Source organism: Rhinatrema bivittatum, chromosome 8 (genome assembly GCF_901001135.1).
Source record: "Rhinatrema bivittatum chromosome 8, aRhiBiv1.1, whole genome shotgun sequence".
NCBI classification, from domain to species: Eukaryota; Metazoa; Chordata; class Amphibia; order Gymnophiona; family Rhinatrematidae; genus Rhinatrema; species Rhinatrema bivittatum.
In genome coordinates, this window is record NC_042622.1 from 80,218,242 (window position 1) to 80,235,803 (window position 17,562).

The 17,562-nt window shown below is 45.8% G+C and overlaps 1 protein-coding gene across 1 annotated transcript in view; it reads right to left on the reverse strand.

Annotated features, from left to right (window-relative positions):
• Window positions 1-17,562, reverse strand: part of ZDHHC12 (zinc finger DHHC-type containing 12) — a 92,272-nt gene that overhangs the window by 11,571 nt on the left and 63,139 nt on the right. Inside the window, exon 4 of the mRNA XM_029613333.1 lies at window positions 13,806-13,972. Coding sequence (XP_029469193.1) covers window positions 13,806-13,972 — 167 coding nt within the window. The remainder of the gene's footprint in view (window positions 1-13,805; window positions 13,973-17,562) is intronic.

Below are 17,562 nucleotides of genomic sequence, written 5' to 3' on the forward strand. Positions count from 1 at the left end.
CTGATGCGAGCCTGGAGGCTCTGTGTGGTCTGGCTCCATGCAACCTCAGGGTCCATTGGGTTCTGCACATGTATAAACATGCCAAGAGAGTAACATGGACAGTTGCAGCCATGTGGCCCAACAGCCTCATCATGTGACAAGCTGATACCTGCTGGCTCTGTTGAATCACTGCTGCTATAGATGCCAAGGTGACCGCCCTGGATATGGCAGGAAGGTTCTTACCTGAGCTGTGTCTAGCAGGACTCCTATGAAGTCCAAGCGAGGTGACTGGCTGAGATAGGATTTTGGGTAGTTGATAAACCCTAGTGACTCCAACACCCAGATGGTCAAACACAGGGACTGATCGGCCCCTGCCCGAGCGGTGCGTTTGACCAGCCAATCATCCAAGTACAGGAAAAACTCCCAGCCTGTGGAGGTATGCCCCCACCATGGCCAGGCATTTTGTAAAGATACATGGGCCAAAGCGAGCCCAAACGGGAACACTTTGTACTGTTTTCTCACCACAAATCTGAGATACTTCCTGTGACTTGGGAAGATCTCGATTTGAGTGTATGCATCCTTTAAATCGAGGGAGCATAGCCAGTCCCCTTTTGCAGGAGGGGAATCAGGGTGCCAAGGGAAATCATCTTGAACTTTTCTTTTTTTGAGAAACTTGTTCAAGGCCCTTAAGTCTAGGATGGGATGGTGTCCCACTGTTCTCTTTGGAATCAGGAAAGACCGGTGTAGTATCCCTGCCCTCTTTGTCTTGGTGGGACATGCTTGACCACTCTGGCCGTTAAGAGGGCAGAAAACTCCCTTAACAATACCTTCTGATGCACTACTGGCCCCCAAAACAGGCATGGAGGACAACTTGGTGGGATACCCAATAGGTTAAATTGGTAATCTTGATGGACGATGGACAGAACCCACTGGTCCGAGGTTACACTGAGTCACCAATCCGCAAAGAACCATAGCCTTGATCCAGCATCTTGGCTACAGGTAGCTGGCTCATACTCCCTACAATCCAGTCAAAACCCTGTCCCGGGATTTGGATGGGGCACCAGCTAGGGCTTGAGAGCTCTCTGCTGCCTGGGATGGCTGCGGGAGCTCATCCTCTGCGAATGGGAATGAGGGACCAGAAGCTAGTACTTCCTCTGGCAGTATAAAGACTTCCTGTGACCCTGCCTCACAGACCTCCTGGCTGAGGAGGGCAGGGCTGAAGTACTGATGGAGAGTTGCTGGAGGGTCTCATAGTGATCTCATAACTGGACCACTGCGTCCCTCATCTTATCACCGAACAGATTCTCTCCTGTACACGGCAAGTCAGCAAGTCTTTCCTGTACCTCTGGTTAGAGATCCAAGGCCTGCAACCATGCCATTCTGCGGGCGCTGATTCCTGTGGCAGAGAATCTTGATGCCATCTCAAAAACATTGTAGGTTGAATGAACCTTGTGTTTCCACACTCCAGGCCTTGATACATCAGTGATAAGGTGTCTTGCTGCTTTGAGGCAGCCACTCGGCCGCCTCATATACCTGCTTCCAGAGGTTGCATGAGTATTGCCGTTGTGATGGCTAAACCAAATGACTGTATATAAAAACGAATAAATAAATAAATGTAGAGCTGATAAGAAGTGATGCGGGCAATGAGTATGGCCCCCTGGAATTCTTTCTTCCCAAGAGTATCCATCGCTCTGTGATCCTTCCCCAGGGGTCCGAGACTTAGGTCCAAGAGTGCTTGACCCTCTTTAGAGCGGATTTGACCACTACCAATTGGTGTGACAGCTGATGCTTCTTGAATCCTATAGCCTGTTGAATGAGGTAAAACCCCATCTGCCTTAAAGTTTACAGGAGGTACTGTGAGGGGGTGTTCCCAGATCCTTAGCAGCAACTCCTTAAAGATATCGGGACCACCACAATCTCTTTAGGAGCCTCCATGAACTAGAGGATTTCCATCATCTTGTGCCTGGCAGCCTCCTCTATCATCAACTAAAAAGGGATGGCCTCGACTTCCGGCGATGACATCACCGGTGAGGGAGGAAGCGTTTTGAGCTCCGAGACCTCTCGCCGGCCTCCCTCCCGCTAACCCCATGTCTTGGCAAAGATACCTGTGGTAATCAGCTTAGGAGGGCTTTAGACGCAGCTGGGCCCCTGCTGCAGCCACTTTCGGCGCTTGAGAGCGGCGGATGGTAGCGGATTCGGCCGGGAGGCCACATCAGCTCAGCGCAGAGCTTTCAAGATGGCGGACGGCATGCTGCACTGCCCCCCTCTGTGGCGGCCTTAGGTAGGCGGAACGGCGGCGATTCACCTCTGGAGCCCTCCCGATCGCATGCCACCAGGTCCGGAGCTTTAAGCAAGCGGTTAAAACACCAGAAAAAAAAACTTCCGGTGATGACGTCATCCGGAGCGGAGGAGAAGAATTGAGCTCCGTAGTCCCCCGCGGGTCTTTCCCCCCCACCAATTGCACCAATCACTTAAATACCGTGTACCTTTTGCTTCGGGGGTGTTTTTGCCGGTCGATTGGCCTCCGAAGTGATTAGTAATAGCTCCCGGGGTGGCGGATGCCGGCTGATTAGAGTCGGGTTGAGTGCAGCAGCGGCGCGGCTAAGATGGCGGCGGCCATGTGGTGTGGCCCGCGCGTACCGGCTTGAAAATGGAGCGGCCCAGCGGTGTTTGTTTTTTTTTAAGCAGAGCATGGGGCTACCTTCCGGAAGGTTTGTGGATCTGACACTGTGATTGATGAGGCAGTGAGAAGCCAAGTCCCGCAGGAACAGCTGCCAGGCCGGGAGGACCACATTCTCCGGGTGCACAGACGGCGTGGGTTTCCATGGAAGCCGGAAGTTTGGCCTTGACAGACTTTTGTATCAAGGGTGGTGTCTACCTGCAAGTTCAAGCTGTGCTGTGGTATCAGATTGTCTTCTCTAGTTTCATTGCAATATTTTACTGACAACTTGGACAGCCGCCTTTCAGATATTCCACAGTGAATTCTCAGACCTGGTCGTGGCATTTGGCTATTTGGAGTTCCAGAAGATGTCTCATGTTATACTCTCTGATTGTGCTGTTACACCTTGAAAATTCTTTGGAACGCTGCTTCACAGATATCACTTATTGCAATTTCTGGCTTGCTGTATTCTCTAGTTACGCTGTTACACCCTAATGATTCTTTGGAACTTTGCTTCTCAGATATTACATCCTGCAATGTCAGGTTTTGATGTTGCAGTCTGCTGAATATGTGGACTTGTCTTTCTCAGATATCTCATATTGTATTCCCTGACTACGCTGTTACATCCTGGTGATTCTTTGGAACATTACTTCTCAGATATCACGTACTGCAACCTCAAGATTTGCTGTGGCAATTTGTTGAATATATGGACTTTAGTTTCTCCGATGTCTCATGCTGTACTTGCTGGTTGCGCTGTTACATTCCGCTGAGTATTTGGAGCTCTTCTGCCTAGATCTCTACTCGTGCATTTTCTAGCTTCGCTGCTGCACGGCTGCCTAAGGGGTCCACCCTTATCGTTTGGAGGAAGGGGCGATGCGCCAGAGGAGCGCACGGAAGAGTATAGTCTGTCGGCCTCGCATCCCTGGTGCCATGATGGCGGAGGCTCCTGCAGGCACAAAGGTCCTTGATTCGCTGTCTGCGGATGCGCTTCTCCAAATCTCTCAAAGTGTCACTGCTGCCTTAGACCTGTGTCTCACCAAAATACAAGCATCTATGGATGACATCAAATCGGTGCTAGAAGGTCAGACAAAATGGTTGGACGAAGTGGAACATGTTCTGTCGGATCATGGCGACCGGCTGGGCAAGTCGGAGCGCAGTGTGACAGCGCTACAAGCTACCCAATGAAATTTGCTGGCCAAAATTGAAGATTTAGAAGACAGAAGTCGGAGGAACAATATTCGTATTATCGGGGTGCCAGAGTCAGTCAAAGATAGTGAGTAGCCCGAATTTGTGGAATCTTGGTTGCCGAGACAACTGGGTCTAGAGTTTTCTGGGACGCCAATGATCTGTGAGGAGTATACCGAGTTGGAATCTTACGGGAAGGTGCGAAGAGACCCAGACCGGTGTTAGCGAAAATACTGAACTGGACATATAAAATGCAGATCATGCGAGCGTCTAAGCGGCGTCTTTGGAATTTCAAGGCCATAAGATCCTTCTATTCAATGGATTTTTCAGCGGCAACGACGGCACAACGAAAGGCCATGTCCCCGGCATGCACAGAACTGCATAAGAGAGGCATCAAATTTGGGTTGCTTTATCCAGCTAAGCTGCGAGTTTCCCATGACAACAAGGTTCTTTTCTTCACGTCCAGAGATGCTGCGGACACATTTATAGCTACCTTGCCAGCCGCAGGGGAAGAATAATCGCTGATTGTCGTAGGAAGTTTTCCTGGTTGCGGAGCAAAGAGAGGAAGTCTGAGGATCCTGGTTCTTGTTAAGTTGCGCTTTTCTAGCCTTGGGGATAGATGTGGCCTGTCACCAGTTTTTGCAGCTGAGGTGCGATCCAATTTGACTTCGATGTATCGCCTGTGCCATTGGAGTACAACTGGCATACCAGGGTCCACTTGATTGGGGACCTTGTGGATTCATCATGACCCTCAAATGCTGTTAATGTTGTTTGGTTATATGCACAAGTTACGTTGTTGGCTCGGAGGGGAGGGAGGGCATGGGGGGGGCCTTTTCCCTACTGTTTCCAGGAATGGGGGGAGTGGCTTTGAGCCTCTTGGGGCAGGTGTTTGTGTTATGGGTTGTGTGTGTCAGTGAGTTGGTATGGCTGTGGTATGATTGGTGCAAATGGTGTGCCTGGGTTGCGAAGTTTGATCTGCTGGGAATGGGATGGGGGGTGGGGGGGGGGGAGTCCTGGGAGACATCCCTTTCATTCAGGTGTTAAGGCAGTTGTCTCCGACTATTGGCTCAGCTCCTTATGATCCTGGGGGCTTAGGCTGGGGAGCCCCGGGATTTCTTTTTGTTGTCATGGCAGTTTGTGTCGTACTCTATTGGTAATATTTTTTAAGTACATCAGGCTATGGCTACAGTAAAATGCACATCTCTTAATGTAAATGGTATACACTCCCCTATCAAACGAAAGAAACTCCTTATGGCTTTTAAACGTATGGGGTCGCAGGTTGTGTTTCTTCAAGAGACACATTTGTCAACGAGTGAACATCTCAAATTACAAAGAGAATGGGTGGGGCAATGTTTTTTCTCCTCATATTCGTCCAGAAAACGAGGGGTGGCTATACTTATTCATAAACAACTGCCTTTTACATCCGAGCGGGTATGGCATGACCCGGAGGGTCGATATGTCATAGTTCAGGGCTTATGTAATCAGCAAAGAGTGGCTCTGTGTAATGTATATGCGCCTAATGTCTATCAGCATGTGTTTTTTACTCGTCTAGTGGGGATCCTTGGTGTCCTTTCTGATTGTGCACTGTTGGTGGGAGGGGATTTTAATATGGTAGCCAACAAGTTGGAAGACTGCAAACCTCCTAAATCTGTCGAACCTAATGATGGTCATAAGGGCCCTAATTTTCTGTGCCGTGAATTGCGCTTGCTGGACATTTGGCGGGCATTGCATCCTGGGGAACAGGATTATACTTCTTTTTCCCCATCCTCATGGGTCTTATTCCTATTTGGATTATTTTTTTATCTCGGAGTTCCTGTTCCCCAGGGTGACGGCCGCTGCCATAGGCACCTTTGCCTTATCGGACCACGCGCCAGTCTCTGTTACAGTAACATATGGACGTAATCCTAAGCCCCCCTTTTCCTGGCGCATGTCTCCGGGGTTGATCTTGGATAAAGAGTTTTCTCGCTACCTTGTAACCCGTTGGGAAGAATATATGCTCCTAAATAATACTCCAGATATTACACCCCGGGTTCTCTGGGAGGCAGGCAAAGCGGTAATGCGGGGACATATTATTGCCTTTGTCGCTACTCAGAATAGGAAGTGCAATGCTGCGATTCTTAAACTAACCGAATTGAAGCAGGCACAGCTCAGGCATATTAGTGCCATGTCAGAATCGAGCAAACGTGCAGTAGATGAGTTGAGGGAAAATCTGCACATGCTCTTGTTTCAGCGAGCGTCCAAGTCTATGCGATATTATAAATACCAATTGTATCGATATGGTAATCGGCCCAGTAAGTTGTTGGCTAACTTGGTTAGAGCACGGGGCCCTAAATCTTTTATTACTAGTATTAAAGATAGCTCGGGGTCCAGTCAAACTGCCGCGGCAGCAATTACGGAGCGTTTTCTGGAATATTATAGTGGACTCTATGGGAAAAAGGATAGCCATATCCCATCAAGAGAGTTTTTTTATTTCTGGGCTCCCTTGGCCGCACCTTACTGAGGCGCAGATTCACTCGTTAAACATGCCTATAATTGATTCCGAGATTTATGCCATTATACATGGCCTTAAGTTGGGAAAGGCGACTGGTCCAGATGGTCTGGATTTTGAAATTCCCTGTTTTACCTGCACTGCGACCCTATTATAACAGCTTAGTCCAGGAGAATCCAGTGACACCCATGGAGAATCAATCCACTATAGTGTTGCTACCCAAACCTGGGAAGGACTTACAGGATGTGGGCTCGTACAGGCCCATTTCTCTTATCAATGGGGATTTAAAAATATTGGCGGCAGTGCTGGCAGCCAGATTGAGTCTCTTGCTGCCCACTTTGCTACATGGTGACCAAACCGGCTTTATTAAGGGCCGCCAAGGCGTTAAAAATGTGAGACGCCTGATTGGCTTATTAAATTTTCACTTTAAAACTGAAGCCATGGTGTTGAGTTTGGATGCTGAAAAAGCTTTTGATTCCGTTTTGTGGGATTATTTGTTTTGGGCTTTTCAAGCTTATGGCATATCGGGCTTCTTTTTATCTTGGCTGCGAGCACTGTATGCTAATCCCAGTGCCAGGTTACTTATCAATGGTACTTTGTCAGAAGCTTTTCCTATCCTATGTGGGGTGTGCCAGGGATACCCCTTGTCTCCTCTTATTTGTGTTAGCCCTGGAGCCTCTGGCTATCAAGTTACGCTTGGAGGATAGGTTTCACGGCCTCTGTATAGGTCGTCATCAGATGAAGTTAGCACGGTTCGCTGATGATATCTTGTTGTTTGTGGGACAACCTCGGGTGAGCATTCCTGTTATTATACAATGTTTTACTGTTTTTCACACTATTTCGGGCCTGACCATTAATTTTTCTAAATCAGAAGCGCTTGCTCTAGACCCTGATGTGCAAAAACATTGGCTGGGGGGGTTCCCGTTCGCATGGGCTCAGAACAAACTGAAATATTTGGGGGTTTGGATCCCTCGAGACCCTTTGGATCTTTATGCTTTGAGTATCAAAAGTGTGCTGGTGGACTTGGATGCTCAACTGAAGGCTTGGCGCTCTTTGCCCCTCTCCCTTTTTGGTAGAAGTGCTCTTATTAAGATGGTACTTATGCCTAAACTTCTTTATAAATTGCATATGTTGCCCTGCTGGCTTACTAGCAAAGATTTAAAGTAGGGATGTGAATCATTTTTTGACGATTTAAAATATCGTCCGATATATTTTAAATCGTCAAAAATCGTTAGAGGCGATATTTAATAGGAATTCCCCCGATTTATCATCAAAAATCATAAATCGGGGGAAGGGGGAGGGGGAGGGCGGGAAAACCGGCACACTAAAACATCCCTAAAACCCACCCCGACCCTTTAAAATAAATCCCCCACCCTCCCAAACCCCCCCAAAATGTCTTAAATTACCTGGGGTCCAGTAGGGGGGTCCCGTTGTGATCTTCCACTCTCGGGCGTCGGGCGCGTTGATAGAAAATGGCGCCGGCGCTACCTTTGCCCTGTCATATGACAGGGCAAAGGTAGCGCCGGCGCCATTTTGGTTTCTGTTCCCCAACATCACGAGCGTAGGAGATCGCTCCCGGACCCCTGCTGGACCCCCAGGGACTTTTGGCCAGCTTGGGGGGGCCTCCTGACCCCTACAAGACTTGCCAAAAGTCCAGCGGGGGTCCGGGAACGACCTCCTGCACTCGAATCGTGTTGCCGTACGGCCGGCGCCATTTTGCTGTACGGCAATATGGCCGACGCCATTTTGCTGTACGGCAATATGGCCGGCGCCATTTTGCTTAAAATAAACATATTTTGCTTAAAATGGCGCCGGCCATATTGCCGTACAGCAAAATGGCGCCGGCCGTACGGCAACACTATTCGAGTGCAGGAGGTCGTTCCCGGACCCCCGCTGGACTTTTGGCAAGTCTTATGGGGGCCAGGAGGCCCCCCAAGCTGGCCAAAAGTCCCTGGGGGTCCAGCGGGGGTCCGGGAGCGATCTCCTACGCTCGTGACGTCGGGGAACAGGAACCAAAATGGCGCCGGCGCCATTTTCTATCAACGCGCCCGATGCCCGAGAGTGGAAGATCACAACGGGACCCCCCCACTGGACCCCAGGTAATTTAAGACATTTTGGGGGGGTTCGGGAGGGTGGGGGATTTATTTTAAAGGGTCGGGGTGGGTTTTAGGGATGTTTTAGTGTGCAGGTTTTCCCGCCCTCCCCCGATTTACACGATATTTAAAAACACAAAACCGCGACGATTCGATTCCCTCCCCCCCCCCCCCCCAGCCGAAATCGATCGTTAAGACGATCGATCACACGATACACATCTCTAAATTTAAAGTGGTTGCAGTCTTCCTTTCAAAAATTTCTTTGGGCGGGGAAAAAAGTGAGGGTATGCTATCAGGTGTTGATGTCTCCGAGAGGGGAGGGTTGACTTGGCCTGCCAGATTTTCGATTATATAATGCGGCTTGCCAACTTAGATTTGTGGGGGAAAGGATCCTCGATGAATATGCATATTGTGAAGATGGGTTGGTTATAAGTATGGTTGCACCTTGGTCCCCTCTATACTTGATCCAGGCTAGTCCTGGGGCTTATCGGACCTTAAATATCCCTTGTAGTTTGGAACAGCCATGTCGACGGGCCTGGCGATGGATAAGGTCTAGAAGAGGACTGGAGGGGTTTTCCTCTCTTTTCATGCCCTTAATGGGCAACTTAGACTTTCTTCCAGGCCGAGACAACTATTTTCTTTTTGATACATGGCTACAAAAAGGTTTGGCGTTTACTTTTTGCTTTTATGTTACTGACTCGCCAATAGTACATGACTTTGCGTATTTAGCTCGAGAATATGATTTACCAGCTAAACATTTCTATGCATATTTACAGACCCATCATTATCTCCAATCCTTTCACTGGACTGAAGAGTCCTTTCGTCAAGAGTCAGCTTTTACTCAGAGATTTTTGATGGGGCTTTCAAGTGTAACTCCATTAAAGGATGGTGTGAGTTTGGTAGAAAAAGTCGCACTGTGCCGCCTGTGGCTTCTTTAGCACGATACTGGACTGAGGCGTGGACTATGGATATCCCTACTTCTTAGTTGCTTTCGTGTTTTAAGCTTATGCCCAAACGTCTACCAGATCTCTCTCTTCAAGAGCTACAATTTAAGATTTTGATTCACATTTTTTGCGATGATGTTCGCCGCTGTCGGATGGGACGGTTACCCTCCCCAAAATGTATTAAATGTCATCAAGCGACAGGTACTTTGGCACATAGATTGTTTCTTTGTCCAGTTCTGTGAACCTTCTGGACGAAGGTGCTTGCAGTAGTAGCTCAATGTACTGGCTCCTCTATTGGCTGGACAGGCAAATTACTTCTTACTGGTTTAAGAGGCACTCTTCCTTGTTACAAATTATCCTTGGATAAATTTGGTCACACTGCAATATTGCTGGCATGCCGCACGATCTTAGCTGACTGGATAGCGCCAGATACACCGCCAAGCTTGCGGGCATGGTTTGGACAGCTGGCCTTCTCCATGCAAATGGAACGAATGGCTGCCATGGATAGTGAGAGAGAAAGGGATATGCTATATCAGTCGTGCTGGTCTACCTGTTATGACCTACTGCCATTTTATTTATTTATTTATTTTAAAACTTTTATATACCGGCGTTAGTGGGGACATCACACCGGTTCACATATTAACAGCAGATCAGAAATTACATTATAACAAGGCGAGGGAACTTGGTGGGGGAGAACAATAGCGAAGCATAGAAGGATAGTGAACAAGCCGATAAAACATTAAACAAGCATTTACAGCATTAGTAACATTAGATACATAAGAGGCCTAAGATGATAATCATGGGGTATCGCAGACTGAATTAGGGGTTCATGAGTTAGGTGCATAGCTAGAGGACATTTGGTAACATGGTCTATTCTGCATTTTAACAACTGCTGGTTATCACCCCTCTTGGAAGTGATTTGCTCTGTGTTTGTTGTGCATTACAATAATGACTGAATTTTGCAAAGGCCTGTAATGTTGCTATGTTACTAATGTTGGAAAATGCTAGCTATGGAGGGGGTGTCTCCCAGGGAAGGGGGGGGGAGTGGTTGTGAAGGTAGCGTGTGTAAAATGCTAGCAGTGGTGTGTGGTGTGAATGGGTGGTGGGATATGTCTGGAGTTTAATCTGTTTCGCTGGGTCGGAGGACCACAAAAAGAAGAGTACACGGGATGTTGTTATAATTGATATCGTTATATTGGGGATTGTTCTTATACTGTTTCATGCTGATAATATCTGATTCCCATTGTACTCTTTTCCCTAAGATTGGGTTATTGATTGTACCTGTGTTGCTCTCTAATAAAAAGGATTTTGAAAAAAAAAAAAAAAAGGGATGGCCTCGGCCATTGCCTGCACAAAACCTGCCAAGGTCAAGTCCTCTGGTGAAGACCTCTTTTGTTCTTCTGGAGGAGGCTGCTCTGAAAGGAGACCTTCTTAGTCCTCTGAAGAAGATTCTGCAGTATCATCCCCCCAGGGGTCATACGGGGCCTCATCCTCACTGTAATTCACATGGGATGGGGACCTAGGTGCTTGGCCTTCGCCCAGAGGCATGGGCACCAGTGCCGGCCCTGGCAAAGCTGGACGGAGGGCTGCAGACCTCTGTGTCCCTGCCGGCCTCAATGGAGCTTCCTCTTCAGAGGAATCAGCAATGAGCACCATATTGGTCAGGGGAAGCAATGATGGCCTGTCGGGTATCGAAGGCCTCCCGGGAACAGATGCCAACTGGCACCGGCACAGTGCTTCCTGGGAACAGACGCCAACAGGCACTGCCAGCTGGACTCTGCGCTTCAGCTCTTCCTCCAAGGTGGATTGGCAACTGGCACTAGGATCGGTGGAGACCATCGCAGACCCCCTGCATTGATGGATGGGCACTCCTCGCCGCAGGGGTCACTTCGGGGGCATCACGCCATGAGCTGGTGACTTCCTGAGCCCGGCACCATGCAAAGGTGACCAATGCCGATGCTTCCTCTATTTCCCTCAGTGCTCAGCCCGGTCTTTCCCCAGAGCCGAGGTCGATTACGAAGAACCTGACATCCTCGACCTGTTAAGAGACTGACAGGGGCCAATACCCAATACACCTATCTGCCAGTGGCCCCACCAATGTCAATGGCTTGGTGTCCATCGGTGCAGATGCCGCCGATGCAGATGGCTCAGATTTCTTCGACCCAAAGTTTCTCCAATTTATTGACTTGAGCATGATGTCCCTTAGACAGAGGATACACCTTGAACACTGGGGGCATCGACAGAAACCAGATGAGGTCATGAGGAATGAAAAGAAGGGGAAAAAACGAGACCGTGACAGCAAACAGTTGACTCCAGTGGGCCCCGAAGCACCACTGGCACAGGGGGGAACAGAAGCAAAAATAAACTTACTAAGCCTCTGAAATACCTGACTGAGGAGTCTAAGGGGAACAGAGAGGGACCTGGCGTTGATGAAATGTGCAAAAAAACCAAAAATAATCGGTGAAATGTTTTCCAAGGCAATTTCTTGAAGAAAAGGCAAAAGTTAACTTAACCGCAAGACGAAAGCTCTGTGGGGAAAAAAAAGAGACTGAAAAAGGGGACTCTGTGTGGATGTGTGGTTCAGGGCATGCTGGACATGCTCAGTGTGCACAGTCAAATTTACAGAAACTTTGACATTAGTTTTCTGTGCCGAGCTCCATGTAATGATGTCACCCTTATGTGAGGATTACCATCTTGCTTGTCACAGGAGAAACTCCATTTACCACTACCATTTCTAACTTCCCATTCACCCAGTTTCTAACCCATTCAGACACTCTAGGTTTCATACCAAGGGCACTCACTTAATTATAAGTCTTCGGTGCGGAACCATGTCAAAGGCCGTGCTGAAATCCAAGTACACTACATCTAGCACTTTCCCTTGATCCAATTCTCTGGTCACCAAATCAAAGAAATCGATCAGATTCGTCTGACAAGATTTACCTCTGGTAAAACCATGCTGCCTCGGATCTTGCAATCTATTGGAATCCAAATATTGCACTATCCTTTGTTTTAGCAGCGATTTCCTTGGTTTGCTCACCACAGAGATCAGACTAACTGGTCTGTAGGTCCCAGCCTCCTCCTAGGAACAGGAACCACATCTGCCAGTCTCCGGGACTACTCCAAACTCTAAAGAAGGCATTGAAAAGGTTAGCCAGCTGAGCTGCCAGGACATCTCTTAAGTTCCCTTAGTACTCTTGGATGTATCCCATCCAGCCCCCTCACTTTATCTACTTTAAGTTTAATTAGCTCCTCATGAACACATTGTTCAGAAAATCATTTAAGGTTACCTCACTTCCAATCTTGTATTCGTTTTAAGTAGTTTTGTTCCAGGCCCTTCCACAGTGAACACTGAACAGAAATATTTAAGCAATTTTGCTTTTTCCTCATCAGCCTCTACATATTCCTTCCCTTCACCTCTGAGTCTCACAATGCAACTTTTGCACTTCTTTCTATCACTAATATATCTAAGAAAAAACAAAAAAAAACCCCAGTCTTGCTATTTTTTGTTTATATTTGCAAAGCAATGGCCCAGCTCACCCATGTTTGCCATCTGCTCTTCCCTGCTCCTGCTTTTTTTTTTTTTAAACTTTAATTGTCTCCATGAAGAATCAAGCTTTTCTTCCTGAACTTTGTCAACATAAGCCATCAGGTGTTAGAGGGGAGGACCAAGCATTGACTTATCAGTAGCCCCCTCCCCGAACTCCAAATCTACTCCAGTAAGGGAGGGGGACTATTCTGTCACCTCATGAGCTGCCAATGCCATCTAACAGGATGAAGGCTCTGCTGAACTGAGGGAGGGAGCCCCCACTATCATCTCAGGAGCCATGCATTAGAGGCCAATATCCATCAAGGTCACGCTCAACTGGGAAAGGGGAAAAAAAGCCTTTCACTACAGGAGCCTCTCTATTCTTAAACATTCAGCATACCTAGGCTGCAGTCCACAACATAGAATACATATCCACCATTTGCCGGAGACAGAAAATTCTGGCAGACTGATGCAGTACAACAGTATAAGAAGGTGACATCAGCGAGTCTTTATCTCCACTGCTGGTTGGCATGCATAATCATTCATAGAGTCTGGCCTACCTGGATGAAGAGAAAATTGTGGTGTTGTATTAGTATGATCATCTTGTTATGTTTTATCTTGTCATTGCCATGTTATTGTCTTTGCTACTCAGAAATACTGTATGTATTGTTCTATCTATCGGATTGGAATTCTGTGTTAAATTGTATTATTACGGTATGTACTTATGTGAGCCATCTTGGGCTTAGAAGGACAGGAGTAAATAAATAAATGCAAATACAAAAAATTAATACAGGCCGGAATGGGAAGCATTCCTGTGAGGGATCCTGGAGAAATGAGCATTGCAGAAGATATTCGTTAAGAGGAGCAATCAGGTATAATAGTATTGGAAGCATTCCTGAAAAAGGGAGGGAGGTGGTGATAGAACTCTTACCAGGCTAGGCGGAAAGCCCATAGTAGCACCACCAGCTGAATGAGTAGATAAATGATGAAGAGTGGATGGTTCCTCTCCCCCACACAGTTTTCAATCCAGGGGCAGTGATGGTCGTAGCGCCGCACACAGTGCCCACATGCCTGGCAGTGACGAGCTCTCATTGGCTGCTATGTAACAACAAATGAAAAAGACTACCATTCATTATAGAAGATTAGAAATAGGAAACTGATGATAAGAAAATACCCTTCTATTAACTTCTACAACTGTTAGGAACTATAGGTACTGCTTCTTGTGGAGTGAAACAGACCAGCAGCTACAAAAAATCTTCAATCATATGAATTCTGTGAAGACGACTCATGCTGTCTGCAATCCTTTCCTATATGAGTACTTCACTACAATCACGTTACTAAGAATATAATTTTAATGTAAAATAACTCTGTAATCCACCAAGAGTTTTAGATTGGTGGAATATAAATGCTTTCAAATAAATAATTACTTGTTCAGGCTCAGAAAAAGAAATTAAGAAACTCAATGAGTGCCTAGCAAAAGTCTCTACTTGGCTAAGACTAAACAAGCTGAAACTCAGGCCACAAATTACTTGGCCTTGCAGCAGTCATGCAGGCTCTGTGATCTCCTGCCTGGACTACTGCAACTCACTATACATCGGGATGACCATCAAACTAAATTGGCAGCTGCAACTTCTACAAAATACTGTAGCATGAATGTTGACAAAAACAAATTTGATAAGATCACATTAACTCTTGTTCTCTAATATTCTCTGAGTCGGTTGTTTTTCTTGTGCTGCACTTGTACTTCCGTTTGCCCATTACATAGGGGGTTTTTGCCCATTATATAAGGGTTTTTTTTGTTATCTTTCTGTTATTTTTCAGGGTGATATAATTTGTTGTTTATTGAAGACTACTAACACATGTATTGAGTTCATGTCTAGTATGTGATGCAGTGCATAGTTGTACATTTAAAAATACCTGCCTTTCAAAATTGGTAGTTTATTTTTGGTATGTTTATTTAATTCGTTTTTATGCCTTTGATCATACACAGGTTCTGTTTATAATAACATCCTGATGAGGCCATGGGAAGATAGCCTAGCCGGCATCTTTTTACATTTTTTCTGCTTTTGTTTTTTTTTCTCTGTTTCTTTTTCTTGTTTCTAGTTTTTCAACTGGAATGAGTAATGCTGTTGCCTGTACTATGTGAAGTTAACTATTTCATGCGGCCTTATTGAAACACATTTGTACAATTAATCTTTATTGGAATGTAAATTCTAGATGTCTTGTGGAATGTTTTCAAACAGTACAGGATGTCACAATAGGTATTGGGTCTATTTTAATTTTTTCATGGTGTTCAGAAATCCCCCTGAAGAAGCTATTTCATAGTGAAACTGGGTTCTCTGTTGGGGTTTTGCTATAATTTTGTGTATTTGGTTTGCATGGGTATGCAGGTTGAGTGTATGTATGTATGCTTGTGGGTGAATTATTAGGTGAGTGTAATAGGTTTTAAATCAAGAGCAAGTAATGTGTGATGACCCTGTTCTATTGTAAGCTTTGGTAAAACATTTGTATTAAAAATATGTATAAGAAAGAAATGTTCAAGACTATATAATTAATAAAATGTAAAAGTACATTTTCTCCCTCTTTCTACACTTCATTTATATTTATCCATTTTGGAGGGAGTTTCCTGTAATATATCTTCTGCTATCCTACCATGTAAAACAGCACTCCCATAGAAAACCCACCACCCCACTTCTGAATTGTAAACAGAACCTTAGCTATCACCTAAGAGTATATGATTACAAACTGCAGACTGATAACAGATGCCATTATCTAATTACTATATATATTCATAACTTTGTATTGCACATTGGTCTACTGTAACATGCTTTGAGCTCTTTTGCTGGAAAAGCATGAAATAAATGATGATGAAACAATGATATGTATCTATCAAAAATCACTGAGAGGTTTCTTGCCTCCCCTCCCTTCCAACACATGCAATTAGCAGCTGGATTGATCAATCTCTGTGAAATGGTCCTGACTGTTGCATGAGTTCATAGAAAGGAAATTAACAGGAAGAAAATTCCTACTCTGTTACACTGCCTAATAGAACAAATGGGATTTAGCACAGCAGTACCACACAGGATGGAATTATCAGCAGCTTCATGATCCTGTCACTCAAAGGCTACATTTGAATAGACCGCCTCCCCCACTACAGCCTCTGTGTGGATCTGCTCATAATCTAAGTTGCCCCTATGCTGCTTAAATGGGCCTTCATCTACCCCACACTTTATAGTTTTCCTGTATTATTCAAGCATTTTTATGCTTCCTTCTATGTAAGAATTGCCATGCTGGGTCAGACTAAGGTCCATCGAATCCAGCATCCTGTCCCTGCTAGTACCTGGCAGATGTGATAAAGTAGATCTAATTTCTCTTATTCACTCCCAGGGATAGCAATAGCTTTCTTTAGTTGCCCTGGCTAATAATGTGTTAGGGACATTTCTTCCAGGGGCTTGTCCAAACCTCTTTTAAACCCCACTATGCTAGTCACTTTGATCATGTCCTCTGGCAACAGATTTCACAGCTTGACAGTGCATTAAGTGAAAAGGTACTTTCTACAATCTGTTTTGAATCTGCTGGTTATTTTCAGGATGTGTCCTCCTTGTTTTAGTATTATTTGAAAGGGTAAATAACTGTCCTCTATCAGTTCCACCCCACTGATGATTTTATCAACTTTTACATATGTTCCTTGCATCTGTCTCTTTTCCAAGATGAAGAGCCCTAGCCTGCGTAGCCTCTCATCATAGGATATATGCTCTCTTTTATCATCTTTATTTCCCTTCTGTGCACCTTTTCTGGTTCCACTATGTCTTTGAGATGGGGCAACCATAACTGCACACTGTATCGAGCCATGGAGCAGCTACACTTTGAATACTGAGGCAATACGATAGTTTCTATTTTATTCTCCATTCCTTTTTGGATCATTCCTAACATTCCATTTCCTTTTTTGACCACTGACATGCTGAGGATTTCAACATATTGTCCACAAGGACTCCAAGGTCCTTTTCCTGTTTAGTGACGCTCAATACAGAACCCAGCATTGTGTAGTTGGAATTATTTTTCCCTATGTGCATCACTTTGCACTTTTACATATTAAATTTCATCTGCCTTTCAGTTGTCCCACCTCCTAGTCTCACAAGGGTCTTCTGAGGACCTCACAATCCGCTACCATTTTAATAACTTTGAATAGTTTTGTGTCATCTGCAAATTTGATCACCTCATCAGTCGTTCCCTTTTCCAGATTAGTTAAAAGTATAGGTCCTAGTACCAATCTTTGTGGTATTCCACTAAAGACCTTTCTCCATTTGGAAAGCTATTTAGTCCTACCTGCTATTTTCAGCCTTTTAACTAATTCACAATAGAACACTGCCTCCTAATCCATGCCTTTGTAATTTCCTGAGGGGTCTCTCATGGAAGACTTCTGAAAATCCAAATACTCTATATCAACTGACTCACCTTTATCTACATTTTTATTTACACCTTTAAAAAAATTCTAAAAGACTAGTAAAACAAGACTTCCCCTTGCTAAAACCATAGGGGTGGATTTTCAGAGCCCTGCTCGCCTAAATCCGGGCGGATTTAGGCGAGCAGGGCCCTGCGCGCCGGTGCGCCTATGTTCAATAGGCCTACCGGCGTGCGCAGACCCCGGGACTCGCGTAAGTCCCGGGGTTTTCCGAGGGGGGGCGTGT